Source organism: Triturus cristatus, chromosome 11 (assembly GCF_964204655.1).
Source record: "Triturus cristatus chromosome 11, aTriCri1.1, whole genome shotgun sequence".
Taxonomy (NCBI): domain Eukaryota; kingdom Metazoa; phylum Chordata; class Amphibia; order Caudata; family Salamandridae; genus Triturus; species Triturus cristatus.
The window spans coordinates 266342974-266358725 of NC_140594.1; the positions used below are offsets into that span (position 1 = coordinate 266342974).

Sequence of the window (15752 nt, forward strand, 5' to 3'; positions counted from 1 at the left end):
TTGCAGACTATGTTCTTACTCTGCTTTACTGGTTTTGTCCGCCTGGAACCTGCGTTTTTCTCTTTGAGATTCTCTCATACCTTGTCTCACCTTAATGATGTTATTTTTACTTATGCCACCTTGATCATTGTAAAGTCCTCTGTTACCCGCAAGGGTCATGTTCACTCTATATAAAACTTTTTAAATAAATAAATAAAGACAATAGAACTGTGACTGGCTTATGGCCTTGATCCTGGCACAGCATTACCCGATGGCACAGTAACAATATCCCCTGGAGACATATGCCTAGCCCATACTGCCAGTGTGCTGGAAAGGAAACATTCCACATGTTCGATCTCCTTATTGATTTCTCCACGGAGCGTTTAATATACCCATCCAAAGATGTAGAATAGGAGCTGGGTTTGGATATAACGGATTTTATGTTTCCCATCTTCACTAAAGTTAAATGTTCCAGACAAATGTTTAAAAAAATAAATACATTTAGAAAAAAGAAGAATCACTGTGTTACATTGTCTTTGAAATACCTAGGTTGACGCAGTTTCCCATACTCACATTCGACTCTTTAGTTGTGGACGAATCCGACACTTTCGCTGTGGATGAACCTATTTCTTCCTTTTAATTTCTCTTCAGATTTGCCATAGGATTTTCACCCTTCTCAGAATCAAGAAGTGCAACTCGACTTTTATTCCATATTCTTCAATTTTCTGTCTTCACAGCATTCTAAAATAATCTAACAACTTTTTGCTCCTTTGTAAATGTTGACCACTTAGTACAAACAACAGTAGCTCTTATTTTAATCCAACCCCAATCTTAACTCCTACACTTTATTCTCACCATCAAAGTGTCTCTTTTCTTGTTTTTGAATTTCAGGTCCTTGGTCCCTGCATTCACCAACCCCATTGAACGTCACACCTTTGTCCCAATCCATCCAACCAGGACTTAAAAGAGTATTCGGTGGTCTCCCTTCAAACAATGTTGACGAATGTGGAGAAAATCGATAAGCAGTAAATCTCCGTTATAAATCCACTTTCCAATCAAGGCATTTACTCCTGGCCAATTAAATGTTTCCTTTAATATTTGTATTGAATCTCTCAATGGCTCCATTCTTTTTGGGATGATAAATTGAACTTCTTTTATGACATGCCACAAGACCTTAAAATATCCAGTCATTTCCCTTCAACAAAATTGAGGTCCATTATCAGAAAAAATAGGCTTCAAACAACTCTCTTGTTTGAAAATTTCATTAAGACATTTTATAATGCTTACAGATGAGATTTATCTTGCATTACTGACTTCTACCCATCTTGAGTACAAGTCCATCAATACCATCAAGTAAGGGGTTTGGTATTCACCTTGTAAAGGCCCCCTAATGTCAATTGACACCTCTGCCCAAGGATGACCTGGTAACTTCCTACACACCATAGGCATTTGGTGAGATTTTAAAATCTTGTCACTACCTGCACATTCATCACAGTCTCTGACCGTTCTTTCATTTTCAAGATCCATCCCTGGCCACGACTAACCTCACCCTAGTGTCAAGTTCCTCCATGGTGCTACTAAAAACTAATACTTCATCTTGATAGCGATAACAACGTTCACCACTTATGTCCTGTAAAAATTTGTCCATGAAATCGCCGAAAACATGATGCAGCTGACACAGACCAAAAGGCATTCTATTAAACTTAAATGCACCCATGGGTGTAATAAAACCAGTGAGTTCTTGCAACATACTATCCAAATCAACCTGATGATACGCCAAGGTGAGGCTGAGCGTTGTGAATTTTTTTGCCCCTCCCAAGGTTGATGTAATGTCCTTTATGTTTGAGAGTGAAATGTATTTACTACTACCGCTCCATTTAATGCTTTCAGAACTGTGCACAATCCTAAATCACCATTTCCTTTCTTAGTCACAACTATGGGGGCCAACCACTCGGTGGGGTCCACAGCTTTAATGACCCAAGACTCAACCAACTTTCTCAATTTAGTGTCAACCTCTTTTTGTTGCCCCAACGGAAAACATCTCACCTTAGCCTCTGACTCGGATAGTACACTTTTTCAATCTGATGTTGTGCCTATAACCTTTCAGTAGTTGAAATAATGCTAGGTACCTCTGTCCAAATAGGGACCCTTACTTCTAGTCAGGGTATGGGGGATACACACTTTAGATAACCCCTGCTCAACCCCTTGGTAGCTTAGCACGAGCAGACAGGCTTATCCAAAAGGCAATGTGTAATGTATTTGTACCAACACTCACAGTAACACAATGATAAGCCCGCAAATGGACACCACACTGGTTTAGAAAAATAAAGTATCTTTATCTAACCTCAACAAGACCAAAACAACAAAAATCCACCATACAAGTATTACAAAAAATGACTTTAAAAATGTTTTAGCAACTGAGTCCATTGAAAACGATGGATACGTCATTTCTTGCAAATTCCCTGTCGTTGCAAAAAAATTCCCCAAGCCAAACAGCTGCAGCGATGGGAAGCGTTGAAAAACAAGGAAATGGGTTGATTCCTGAGACCTTCCTGGATGCGAAGCGACAGTTCCGCTGGACACAGGGGAGCGGTGTGTCGGGTCCCGTCTATAGGGGGAAGCGATGCGTCAATTCTGAGATGACTCCGATCCGTGGGTGATGTGTCGGGGAAAACTTGCTGCACAGGGACGATGCTTGGAAATCCAGCAAGCTTTGGTGAACGATGCAGCGGCATCGAGCGGTGCTGCGTCAATTTCTTCAGCTGCGATCCCTCAAGGCGTCGATTCTTGCAGCGGCGACTGGTGCTGCATCGGTCTCAGCAGTGGCACGCCGGTACAGGGAGAATCTTCTCACACCACGGCGTTGCGTCGCAAAAACTGCCGCAAGAAGAGCAATGCGTTGATTTTCTTGTTGTTGCGTTGCTTTCCAGCTCCCAGTAGCAGAAACAATCTACAGAGGCCACACACAGCCACAGGCACTCCTAGCAGGTCAGGACTCCCAGCAAGGAAGTTCATGGGAGGTGGGGGTAAAGTCTTTTTCTTCCTGAGACTTCAAAACAGAAGGCAAGCTCTACTCAAGCCCTTGGAGACTTTCCTCAAGCAGGGGAAACAGCACATAGAAAAGTCCTTCTCCTTTCCTTGGCAGACACAGCAACTGCAGGCCAGCCCCAGGCACACAGCAAGGGCAATCCAGAAGTAGTCTAAAGTTCAGGGGTTTTAGGTGTAATATTTATATCCCAAAATGTCTTTGTTCTCTTTGTGCATGGGTCTCTGAGCCCAGTGCAAACCGGTTCCATCCTCTCTGGTGCAGCTGCCCTGCAGGAGGTGGAGACCAAATTGTGTAAGGAAGACAGGCCCTATTCAGGTGCCAGGGAAATCTCCTCCCACCACTCTAAACGCAGATCAGGCCTATTCAGGTGCTAGTGAGTACTCCCCCCCCCCCCCTAATCTGTATGCAGCCTGAAGTATTGGGTTTTTCAGAACCCAGCGGTGCCAGGGAACACACCCTAAGACTTCGAGTTCTTCCTGTTTCAGACTACAGAAACACAGAGCCTTCTTGGTGAAGTCAAAGATCGTATTTATTGGCTGCAACCAGTAACAGGTATCCTAGAAGTACAACACGGTGTATATTCTCAGGAGACTGCTCAACCTTACAAAGCCAGCCTTCTCTTTTTATACAAAATATTATGCTTTAGGCAAACATTCCTTATTTTACAGTTGACCATTCACATTTTTTCACTACAAAGAAAAAGCAAAGTCATGATGACAAGCCCATATTTCAGTTTGTCCAGCCCTCAATCAATTACCCGGCAAGGCTCAGTACTTTCATCAGATATCGACGGACCCCCAATAAAAACGGGCACCTCCTCCTCGTAAAGCAAGTCATAAAGTAAGAAACAGGGACAGGTGTGTGTAAGATTAGGCATGGTTTGTGTGTGATGAACGGTTTTATGATATGTTGTGCCTTGATACTAATCACATTCGGCCACTGGGAAAAGAACTGGCCGAACCGGTTTTGGCTTCAGGCAGTAGAGTCAGCTTGCGCAGGTCACAGAGGAGTCAGCAAAGGTGTATGTGTCCTTCAGACTCGATTTTTGGCCTAGTCATTGGCCTATGTGAGGGCAATCACAAAATGGCTGCCGTTCAATGGAAACCGAGGGATCAGAACAGAAACTATGATTTCAGGGTGATTTCTTCACCCGACTATGGCGAAAATGCTTGTGCATAGTATCCTAATCATTTGCGGTCTGCTGATACCAAAATCGTCATGATACGACGATGTTTATAACACGGGTCCAGAATTTTCAGTACCACAAGCCCAGGTCTATTCAGCCCAGCCCTGATTCATTCAGGAAAGGCAGGACACACATCAACCCCACCCCGGTGGCTGTCTCAGAGAATGCACCTCCCCAGTCCCTGTCACACCAAAACCAGACAGTCAATACACAAACAGGCAGAGGCACACAGAATGGTTAAACAAGAAAATGGCTACTTTCTAAAAGTGGCATTTCAAAACACACAATTTAAAAACCATCTTTAGTAAAAGATGTATTATTAAATCTGAGTTCAGAGAGCCTAAACTTTATTTTTCAATCTTATCCCTATGGGAAGATATGCTTGTTAAATGTTACAAAGCATTCCCCATTCTGTCCTATGGGGCAAGATAGTCTTTCAATAGCGAAAAACGAAATTGACAGTATTTCACTATCAGGACATATTATACACATCAGTACATGTTCTACCTTTCACATACACTGCACCCTGCCCAGGGGGGTACCTTGGGCCTACCATCGGGGTGTCCTACATGTAAGAAAAGGGACGGTTAGGGCCTGGCAAGTGGGTGCACTTGCCAAGTCGACATGGCAGTTAGCAAACTGTGCACAGGCAATGCAGTGGCAGGCCTGATACATCTTTTCAGGGCTACTCACGTGGGTGGCCCAATCAGTGCTGCAGGCCCACTAGTAGTATTTGATTTACCAGCCCCGGCACACCCACTGCACTTTACTAGGGACTGATCAGTAAATCAAAATATGCCAATCATGGACAACCAATCATAATAACAATTTAAACAGGGAGCATATGCACTTTAGCACTGATTAGCAGTGGTAAAGTGCCCAGAGTCCTAAAACCAACAACAACAGGTCAGGAAAAAATAGGAGGAAGAAGCAAAAAGTTTGGGGATAACCCTGCAAAAAGGGCCAAGTCCAACAAACACACTCCTGTAAACTTCATCCATGCCTCTTTCTCAGGAACTTTCTTTTTGAGTTCACACGCCATTTCCTCTGTCTTCTCTGTGATTTAACTATGTTTCTCTTTGGAGCTGTTCAATTCAGGCATACATTTAAGCGTATGTTCAACTTATTCAACTCTTTTGACCACCAACATTACCTTTTCTAATGTTGGCTCATCTTTTTACCAATTTCTTGAGACTGATGATATACAGGGTTGAGCAGAGTTTTGGGAGTCTCACTCTGTGGAATTCCACTGAGTTGCCAAAAAGCTCTGTGAAATTCTGCGGAGTTCCGTGAGCAGGCTTAGTATTCAAGTTACTATAAGTGCATCAACAAAACAAATTGTATTTGAGTAAAAATGCCCCGGAAAGCACAAGGTCACAATTTCTCAGACATGAAAACGTTTTGCTACCATTTTTGGGCAAGGTATTAAAGCTGCTATTTTGCTTTGCAATTCCTCCACACGGGCCTATTTCTCACACTTGGCCCCCAGCACTCTCTCTCTCTCTTACTTCCCTGGCAGCTTGGCATCCACTTCCAAAACTGCCAGTGTCTCCTGCTGTCGGCTGCCATGTTAAGGAGCCCAGGTTGGCAGTTACGTGAGCCAAGCCTATTGCTGCCCCTTTACCGGTTCCTTCTCAACCACAGCACTGTCATTGTGGATCCAGACGCCAGGAAACAATCCATTAGCTGGCACACTTGGACCAGCCTTCCACAACCAATCCAAACGTGCAATACTATAAGTGGGCTATGAAGTCATGGCTTGGCAGAGCAGGTGAAAGGAACTGTTCGTGTGTCTGAAAAAGCCAATCGACCACAGTAGTTCAATCAGTTGTAGACGACGAGACACAGGCAAACCCACCCACCCCACATTATGGTGCAATCACGGGAAACACCCAAAGTAGAGTTGAGTATGCTGGCAAACGGGTTGTGGTGGTGACGACAGCCAAGTGAGGGCGGTGCCACAGTGGTAACGGCAGCCTACCAAGAGTCGTGTGGGGGTAAACCAGATAGGGCAGACAATCAAGAATGATATGCGTGACAGGCAATCAAATAGCACTGGGTGCAGGTGAACACAAGCTGGTTTGCACTAAAATATGTGAGAATCAGCAACCATCCCTGGGCACCATGGAAAAGGGCATTTACTTGCCAGGATGACCTTGCCAGGCTGGGTAAACTTCCCCTTTGTGGTGGCGGCGGCGGCGGCGGCGGCTTCCAGGCAGTGGGGGCTGGTTGGCTGCATGGTGCCCGGTGCTAGTAGCATGATGTAGGTCAGTGAGGTGCGTTCCCCACAGAGTCTGCCAGAAACTGAGCAAGGAGAAAGGGACAGTCAGGAGAGTGGTGTGAAAAGGAGGGAAAGGGTAGAGAAGGAAAATGTGGAGACATGGAGGGAAGGAGAGCGGAGGGCCAGATAGATGGGGAGGTGGGAGCAACCACAGAAGCAGTGGAGAGAGAGGTGGGACAACGTCTACGGGAGGGAAGGTAGGAGGCATGAAGGGGAGGAGAGAGGAGGTACTGAGGTAAGTTGCAGACCAGGCAGAGTTTGTTGGAGATAGGACAGGATAGGAAGGAGTGATTGAGAAGAGGGTGGAACACGGGGTAGACAGAATCGGGAGGGGGGAGAACTGCGACTTACGAGGGCAAGAGAAGTGCCTGAGTGATGGATGAGGGAGTGCCAGAGCCAAGGCGAGGGATACTGGGAGGGGAATAAAGGAATATGTCACGATTGGAGACACTTGGGGGAGGGATGCACGAAATAAACATAAAGCAAGGTCTTTATTGTTCATTGACATGACAAGGCAGCCAGGACTGTCAGATTAAATGCTAGAAAACATGCATGTTAAAGGCCCTGGTAGTCGAAAAATAAAATAAAAACCAGGAACAGCGAACACAGAAGTACTATCCGCTGTAAGAAGTCTATGACCATACTCACAACCCATTTCTTGGAATTACATCACAATGAGTGTGACCTGAAATGGACGATCATAGAAAAAACAACTGCACACAACAGAGTCCAACAAACTCTCCTTCTCAAGGAACAAAGATGGATGTACCGATTACAGACACCCAAAACAGATCTGAACGATGACATTCCATGGAACCAGTTAAACAATCTAAACAGATACCCACCCGGCTTTGTCTTTTACCTACACCTGTAATCTTAGTTATAGGCCACTCCCATGATGATTTTTATTTGCGGTTTTTTTCTTGCGATCTGCAAGAAATATATGTACATATATTTATATATATTATCTACGCATACAAACCTATGATGGGAACATTTTTTGACATGTACAATCATTCCCCAGCACTTGCACTGTGTACATTGATCAGACATTTACACTGGCGATATGCACACAATATCCATTTGTTGGAATTAAAATCTTGAGCAGTCAGCTCATGTTATATTGTGTGTCCTCCAAGCATCTAAACTTTGTTAATTACCATGGACAGCAAATTATACCACTTGTAACCTCCACGGTTTTATAAAATAGCTCCCCGTAGTTAGATTGCTCGGTTGCTCTATGTCCAGCTCATACGGGGACCTAGCTATGACATTTGACACCAAATGGGAAATTAAAGGAACGAGGGCTGTATTACCTCAAGCCATCGTCTAGTCACCTAAATTACATCTTTCTCTGGAGTAAGCCCCTTTTTAACCACACAATAGCTGCTTCAGAACTATTTCCTTCTTTTCTGAATATTTCTGTACAAACACCCAGAAAACATTTTTGTTCTGGTCGTCTGCCATCGCGGCACATGTATCACGCTCCTCTCCGGCACTGGAGTGGGAGCCCCTCCCCTCCAGTACCATAGTAACCACGAAATTGACATTTCCTGAGTACGACATGCATGAGGTCAGAAACTGCTCTACGCTGCGCCAAGCCCCCTCTGCTCGCCCAATCATAGCGAGACCAAGGGGAGTGACTAAGGCGGGGCCTCTGAGCCCCCGTGACCGGCTTGCATTTGCGAGTCAGGTACTTCTACCACAGCGCCACATTCTCATTTTGGACAAACAGGGGAGCAGAGCATAGTAGGTCTCTTATGGGGATAGACCTTTGACAAAGTTAGTAATGTTCTCTAGTTAGAAGGAGATGCCTGGCAAACTATTATGTCCTAAGGGAACTCCCACCCGCTGCCTCTTAAATTGATTACATTAACAATCGATGCCTGTTTGATTTTCTGTTTTTTCCTTTAAATCCTCATTGTGTGACTACAAGGCCTCCCCCTCAAAGCCTCCCGTTGGGAGCTGACGCCCTCTTTTATTTGGGGTGAGTGCCTATCAAAACAGCCATCAGTATTTGATACATTTACAAGATGGGTACCACTCTGCATGTATGTGTAACACTGAGTAGCAACACTAATTGCGAATGGCACAAATGAAATAGGATTTGCTTGCATGTTCTACCCATAAAATATATGGTTGATCGACAATCCGTGGATGTGTTTCACTGGTATTATACTTGTTTCGTGAACACCAGAATCGATCACTTGTGCTCCCCACATTATACCAGGCACTCTCACGGCATGTGTCCTAGGGGGACAACTACAGTGAAGCTTCATTGCAACAATCAGCCTCTGGCTTGACTGTAGATATTTTACAAAATGTTAGCTCATGTGTTTGTTCGTTTCATTTCTTGTTTTCTTTTTCAGGTAATTCCCCTAAGAAAACAGCGGCAGGTATTAGACTTGTCCCTTTAAAATCTTTTTTTAGTGTGATACATGTTAATTGCATGACCACTCTGCACTCACGTCTTTAGGGGAAGTGACCTCTTCGCATCCCACCCTGACAAAAGCCCAGGAGCATTAAATAGGCCAGTAGCAAGGGCTGAAACATGTTGGTGTTTAGTTTATGGTCATAGGACCACCCTACTTTAGTCAGTTTTTAACCTTTCCTCCCTCTCCATCATTAAAGGATACTCTAGGAATGGGAGAGGAATTTTATCTTAACGTTACGCCCTCATACAGAATATCTTTATAAGTGCTCTCTGAAACATGATTGAGCCCACCCTGACCTTTAGGAGTCGGGTGAGCCCGATAATGAAGCATGTCACTTTTAGAGTGAGTGAGGGCTATAATAACAAAATGGTCTTCCTCCCTTCCCACCCTTTAGCCAAGAGGGGTCACTAAATTAAAACACCCCCCCCCCCTTTATCTGTTGATTCTTTCCCCCTCTCTTTTCTTGTCACTAGGAACTATTCTGGTTCTAGGAGGAATATCTGTTCGTTATACCAAGTATACATAGGGAGGATATTTCCCTTCCCACCGCCTCAGTGAGGACCTCTCTTCCCTTTCGAGACCCCAACAGGGCCCTGAAATTTGTGATACATTGGAAAAAGAAATCTAAAAGGACAGAGTCTCACGCAGAGTTTATGTTGGAATATTTTAAGGCAGGAGTTATACCCAATGGTCTAAGAATTAGAAATATCCCTGGACACTTAGTAGAGATCAGAAAATTTCTGGAGAAATGGTCTCTTATTGCCAATCGATGCTCTAGAGACCTTATGATCCTGATCATGATCATAGAAACAGCAAGAAAAGTGGTAGTCACTTTACTTAAAGTAATCATAGAGATTGAAGAAAACCTAGAAAAGAATAATCCCCTGGAAAGTGCTAAAAAAAGATTTGAAGAGGGCAATCTGTAACTAGACTCATTCAATGAATATTTAACCAAAAAAAGACTGATAAACTCAAAGAATAGATTAGATACTTCTCAGAAGAAAGGATGTACCCATACCTGGAAGCACAATAGTAAAATATACCTAAAGATAAGACCAGTCACTTTGGCTATCAACACTGGTCAAACAAAAAAATCCTTACCTTCTCAGATACATCTGAATCAGAGGGAGAGGGTGGCTCTAACCTGTTTGACACCTACGGGATTAGATGAATACCTTCTGAAGGACTAAATAGAAATAACCATTTTTTAGGGAATCGCCAAGGCACACCGAGAGAAAGATTCAGGAACCAAACAAGAGGATGGTGCCAACACACAGGCAATCCACCACAATTTCTTCAGACCAGACGCAACCAATATTGGAGGGATTGAATCTTCCATCTCATACTGATCCCATTCTGGTATTTATTCTTTCCTATGTGAAGCTTCCATTTCATACTGATCCCATTACTTTGCCTCGATACTGTGAGCGTATGATCGCTTTTTCTCTGTGTTTTGATTTTGCTCCATTGTAGTGCTTGTATGTCACTATTTATCTCTTACCTTTAGAAATTCCCTCTCTCCCTATTTTCTGCTTATCACTTTCTAGTTTCATTGTTCCCTTACTTGGAACATAGTCATGACCTTCTTGCGTTTAGTTTCCTATTGACTCAAATAGGAGCAAATCATGTTTCTGTCTCCTTATATTGCCTTATTGATTTTTTTCCCCTGCATACTTTGCTGCATATCATCAAAAGTATCAGGATTACGCTTTAAGCTATAGGAAGAGGTGCACCCCATTTGTATTTTGATCATCTTCATTCTGAGATTTTCTACAGTGCCCTCTAGCTTCCCTTTGGATCGCTTTTGAGGCAAGTACTGTTAAGATGTTGATTAAGTAGTTTTTTTTAAGTAGATCATAATGTAGAGTAGATCCAATACAGCAGCCCCTCCAGGAGCAGCCTGCAAGTTGCTCAGCCCAACCACCAACTGTCACCACTCACACCAGTCACCCAAGCATTCCACTCATGGCCCTCATACAAACATACCACACAGAAAACTCACACTGGCTGAGCAGCTAGGAACAAGGTAACAGAACATTATAACACAACATGAAAATACTACATACCTCCCTTTGCAGCTCCTTTTGTATTCATATGTTATACTTTTTCACATTTATGTTTTTCTCACAATTTATTTCTTGTCTTTATACAGACGGGTATTTTATTACAGGTTGTTGTTGGGAAAATGTGGTGAACAAATCAAGGTCCAGTCCAAGTAATATCTTTAGGTATATTTATTCCAAGCTAAGATCTTGAGCAGAGCCCCACCAGGAGCAGCCTTCCTGCTGCTCAACCCATTCTCCCAACTGACAATCTCCACTCATTCAACATTCAACAGCATCATCCACACCAAAATTCCATACCACACTCACACTGGCTGAGCAGCAGGTACAACACTTCTCCCTTCCTCCTATTAAACAAAACACAATGCAATGATCCAAGTGAAAAGTGCATCAAAGAGAAAATAACATGCACGTAAATCTGAAAAGGTACCTTTTCAAAGACATGAGAATGGTTGAGGGCAAACCAGTAGAATGAAAAGCAGAGAAAAAACAGTACAATTTGCTTACAAGTTAAAATCCAAAAATGCAGGAAAGCACAGGAGAAAATAGCAATATGCATGAATGTCAACATAAGGCAAAGCAACAGTAAAACAACAATACCCACCCACGTACCTACCAAAGAAGAAAAAGACAGGTAAATCAATCTATAGGCAGAAGACAACCTTTGCACACATCCAATCCCTTTCCACACAAAACTCCCACCTCACCACACACAAAACCAAACAAACCTGCAAACTACTACACCACGCACAACCAACCAACCCCTTGAGCCACAAACAAGCCAGCTGGCCGGGCCGAAATGACGTGAACATAGAACAATTCACAACGGTGCAGAAGAAAACACACCACCGGACACACCTGCTCAACTAGGACAAATCCCCCGAGCTTACAGGGAGGAAGGAAAGGGAGGACAAGCACGCAGAAAATGCTCAGCGAACACACAAAGCTAAAGGTGAATTGAACTTCAGCAACTAACCACACAAAGGTGGTAGACACGAGTGACTCAAAAACATAGTCGACTCCAACCAAGGCCCACAAATCCACCCCACAACCACAAAAATAGTGGTAGGTCAGAAAGGCTCTGAAAAAAAGGGCCTTCTCACAAACACACCCCCCAACAGTGAGAGATACACCCCCCCCACAACAACCACGAGAGGTCAACTACAACACATTGCCCACAAAGGTGACACACCAATGTCCCCTACAACCACAAAAAATAGTGGTAGGCAAAAGAGGCTCCGCAACAAAGAGCCTTCTCACACACACACCCCCAATAGTGAGATACACACACTCCTACAACAACCACAAGGGGTCAACAACGAAACATTGCCCACAACGGTAACACACCAATGTCACCCACAACCACAAAAATAGTGGTAGGCCAGAGATGCTCTGCAACAACGTGCCTTCTCATACACACCCCCCAAAGTGAGAGGTGATATACTCTCACTACAATGACCAGGGAATAAAACAGAGTGAAATCGTGCAAAAGTCAACTTACACACATACACTCATTAGAAGACGAAACCCTGTCTCCCTCAACCACACAGGCTGATAACTGGAGCATTAACACAAAACCCACAACCACAGAAAACGTGGTAACCCAGTGAGACTTTAGACCAAAAGTCAACTCATACACACAAGTAATCCAAAAACAATATGACTGTAAACATAACCACCCGTTCCCTGTAATAAAACATTTTGAACGAAGAATAACAGCCATGAAATTTACATTTTTCCTTAAACACCCCATTAGCAAAGTCAAAGTTAGTGGTGCCAGCATTCTTGGGGTGTGCCGCAACAAAGATCTCCCAAACAGATACAGGAGTCTTTGTCCAGAAGCGAGGGTGTAGCTCCGACCACACACCACCACCGAAAAATAATGCTCAACATCAAAAAGAAATAGAGCGGGAGTACATATGCAAACAAAAAGAAGAGCAACTCTCACCAGATTTCCGAGGCAGTGCCTAAACTGCAATGACCCAATGAAGAAATGCCTAACCGCTTAGGAAAGATAAAATGGCGTCACGCAGGCAGCACGTTCATAGGGAGCGTCCCGGGTGGCTCAAGGCACGCACAAGCCACACAATGCAGAAGCTGTAGAACACTCCGCGAGCTGAAGACTGGGCTCGCACTAGAGACAGCGGACGGCAGTAGGAGACAGATGAGACAACGGATTCTAACTGTTTTTTTTTTTTAAATGTGTGCAGTGGATCAAAGTTAAAACCATAATCAAACACCGCACCAAACCAAGTAAGACTGCCGATTCCTGTAAACACAAATGCGGGAGGAAGCTCCTCCTCCGTAAGCCACTCTTGACACAAACTCCTTCATTGACAGCTTACACAAGTTGCTCCAATTGATACAGACACTGGAACACCAAAGGCACCCCTCCACAAAATGGACTCTGAGCCCTGCACCCAATGCCCCTCCCAAAGGCACGAACAAAGGGGTTCATCTGTCCACCAAACAGGAACAGAGTGGACTTCTATCACCAAATGACCATTGTCGATCCTCTTGGCAGTGACGAAGGAAGCTTCTCAGCCTACAAACAAGGACTGCGGGATTAGTCCCAGATATCGGTCTCAGGGTCCTATAGCTCTTCTTGTTGAGGACTCTGGGAAAACTTGCCAGCGACACTTCCACACAGAGGCTCTGGGGGCTATTCGCTCAAATGCCATGACTCCAAACACTCTTCCCCACAAAAAGAGGGGAAAACTCCTTCATCCTCAAAGCTGTTTGAGAAACAGACAAGAGAGAAACTACAAACTTGATGCTCCTCTGGGGAACTCATCTTGATGGAGACACACTTTCAAGGGAGCAGGACATGGACACCTCTTCCAGGTTACAGCAGACAGGAAGAGGGAAAGTCCAGCAGGAACTGGCACGCCCGGGTTGGGGCTGACCGGTTTTGATGTCACTGGTGGGGCTCAGGGCTGCCATCTTCTTCAAGATTATTTGTTAAAGGAGGAGTTTCTTCAAGTTACTCTTCTTCAGTTACAGTTGGTTCAGGTTCAAAGAACCAGTCCATTCAAGTTGCACACGCAGGTTCTTTTTGATAAAAATTGTCGCCAAAATGTGGCGAACAAATCAAGGTGCAGTCCAAGTAATATCTTTAGGTATGTTTATTCCAAGTTAAGATCTTTAGTAGAGCCCCACCAGGAGCATCCTTCCTACTGCTCAGCCCATTCTCCCAACTGACAATCACCACTCATCCAACATTCCACAGCATCATCCACACCAACTTTCCATACCACACTCACACTGGACGAGCAACAGGTACAACAGAAACCCCTTTAGTTCAGACTCTGCTCTGAACCTCGTATCCACTAGACGATACCTTCTATGGAATTGAGATTATGGCTATAACAATCTCATTACCATACTATTCATCAGTAGGTATCCTTCCCCATTTCTGTATATCTCACACTGTCCTTGTTCTAGCATGTTCTATAGCATGAATGGTCAATGAGGGTCTATGCATACATATATTCCTCTTACATTACTACTTCTACTCACCATATTCGTTTACCTATAGTTCACAAATATTCCTCACTATGTTCTCCATTAAGGAGGTCATGTAGATATATCTACTATATTCATCTTCACATTTCATGAGATTTAGAGGTTCTGTGTATTCGTGATCACTCCCTGGAACACTTGAGCTCTTTTGGGTTGCCATATTTCTCTACCTAGCCCTCCTCCTTTTTTTTCTCGTATTTTTTTATTGTATAAACTAATGCCAATCGTTTCCATATTTCAGATGCCACTGAGTACTGAGTACAGACAGCGTCCTGATGAAGGTTGCTCCATTTTCTTCAACCGGCTCAAAACGTGCTTCAGCGCAACTCTGTCTATATATACTTTGATTTAATAATTAGGATAATAGACATTTTCAAACTGTATGGCCATTTTAATCACAGCATGAAATAATCATCATAATATCTTGTTTTATTCATGTTTAATGTTTTGACATGTATGTTTTGTAGAGTAAGAATGGGTGTGATTGCGTCTCCAAATTTGTCATGTAGTTATGTGCCCCGTTTTTGTTTTGTTTAGGTATGTCTTTAAATTTTTGTGGAGCTCACAAAATCTATGTATATATTTTAAATACAAAACCAACATTTTCTAATGTAAAAAACAAATATTTATATTGATGTTAAATAAATCATAAATTGAAGTGGTCTAACTTATGGTTCTCTAAAACTGTAGATGTATTGTTCAAATAGTGAGTTAATTGGAGAAGTTTATGTTTAGTTGTGTTCCTGGTAGTGGTAATCCCACCTTTCATTGTAAGGAAAGGTCCTGTTGTTTGAGCCTGTCTCTTTTGGTGAGGTCACGTGCTGAAACTCCGTTCCACGGCAGAATACAAATTTATCGGGAACTCCGTTTTCCACACGCAGTGCAGAGTTTCCAAATTCCCAAAACTCTGTTGGTGGAGTGGAGTTCAGTGTCCGCCCTTACTGATATATTCCTCCACCGATTCTTCTTGACCTATTTCCCACATCCCAAAATGGTACCGTTCCATTATTGTACTTTTCCTTGGTAGGTAATGATGATCCAAGCATAACAAACATACATAATATTCATTCAAATACCTCTGCTCCACTGCACTTAAAACTGGTGGATTTTCCAAATGTTCCTGCCCTTGACCTCCCAGACAATGCTCTGCACTCAAATTAGTACCACACACCCTGGCATTAATGCACCAATATTTTTTTCCATTTACTCCACCTCACTGTTGGCTCCCATGGGCTGC

At 43.5% G+C, this 15752-nt stretch overlaps 1 protein-coding gene across 1 annotated transcript in view; it reads left to right on the plus strand.

Moving 5' to 3' along the window:
• The window catches only part of HSCB (HscB mitochondrial iron-sulfur cluster cochaperone), a 176298-nt gene extending 161144 nt beyond the window's left edge, over positions 1–15154 (plus strand). Inside the window, exon 6 of the mRNA XM_085636237.1 lies at positions 14757–15154. Within this exon, the coding sequence (XP_085492363.1) occupies positions 14757–14773 (17 nt within the window). The 3' untranslated portion in view covers positions 14774–15154. The remainder of the gene's footprint in view (positions 1–14756) is intronic.
• Positions 15155–15752: the final 598 nt, after the last annotated feature.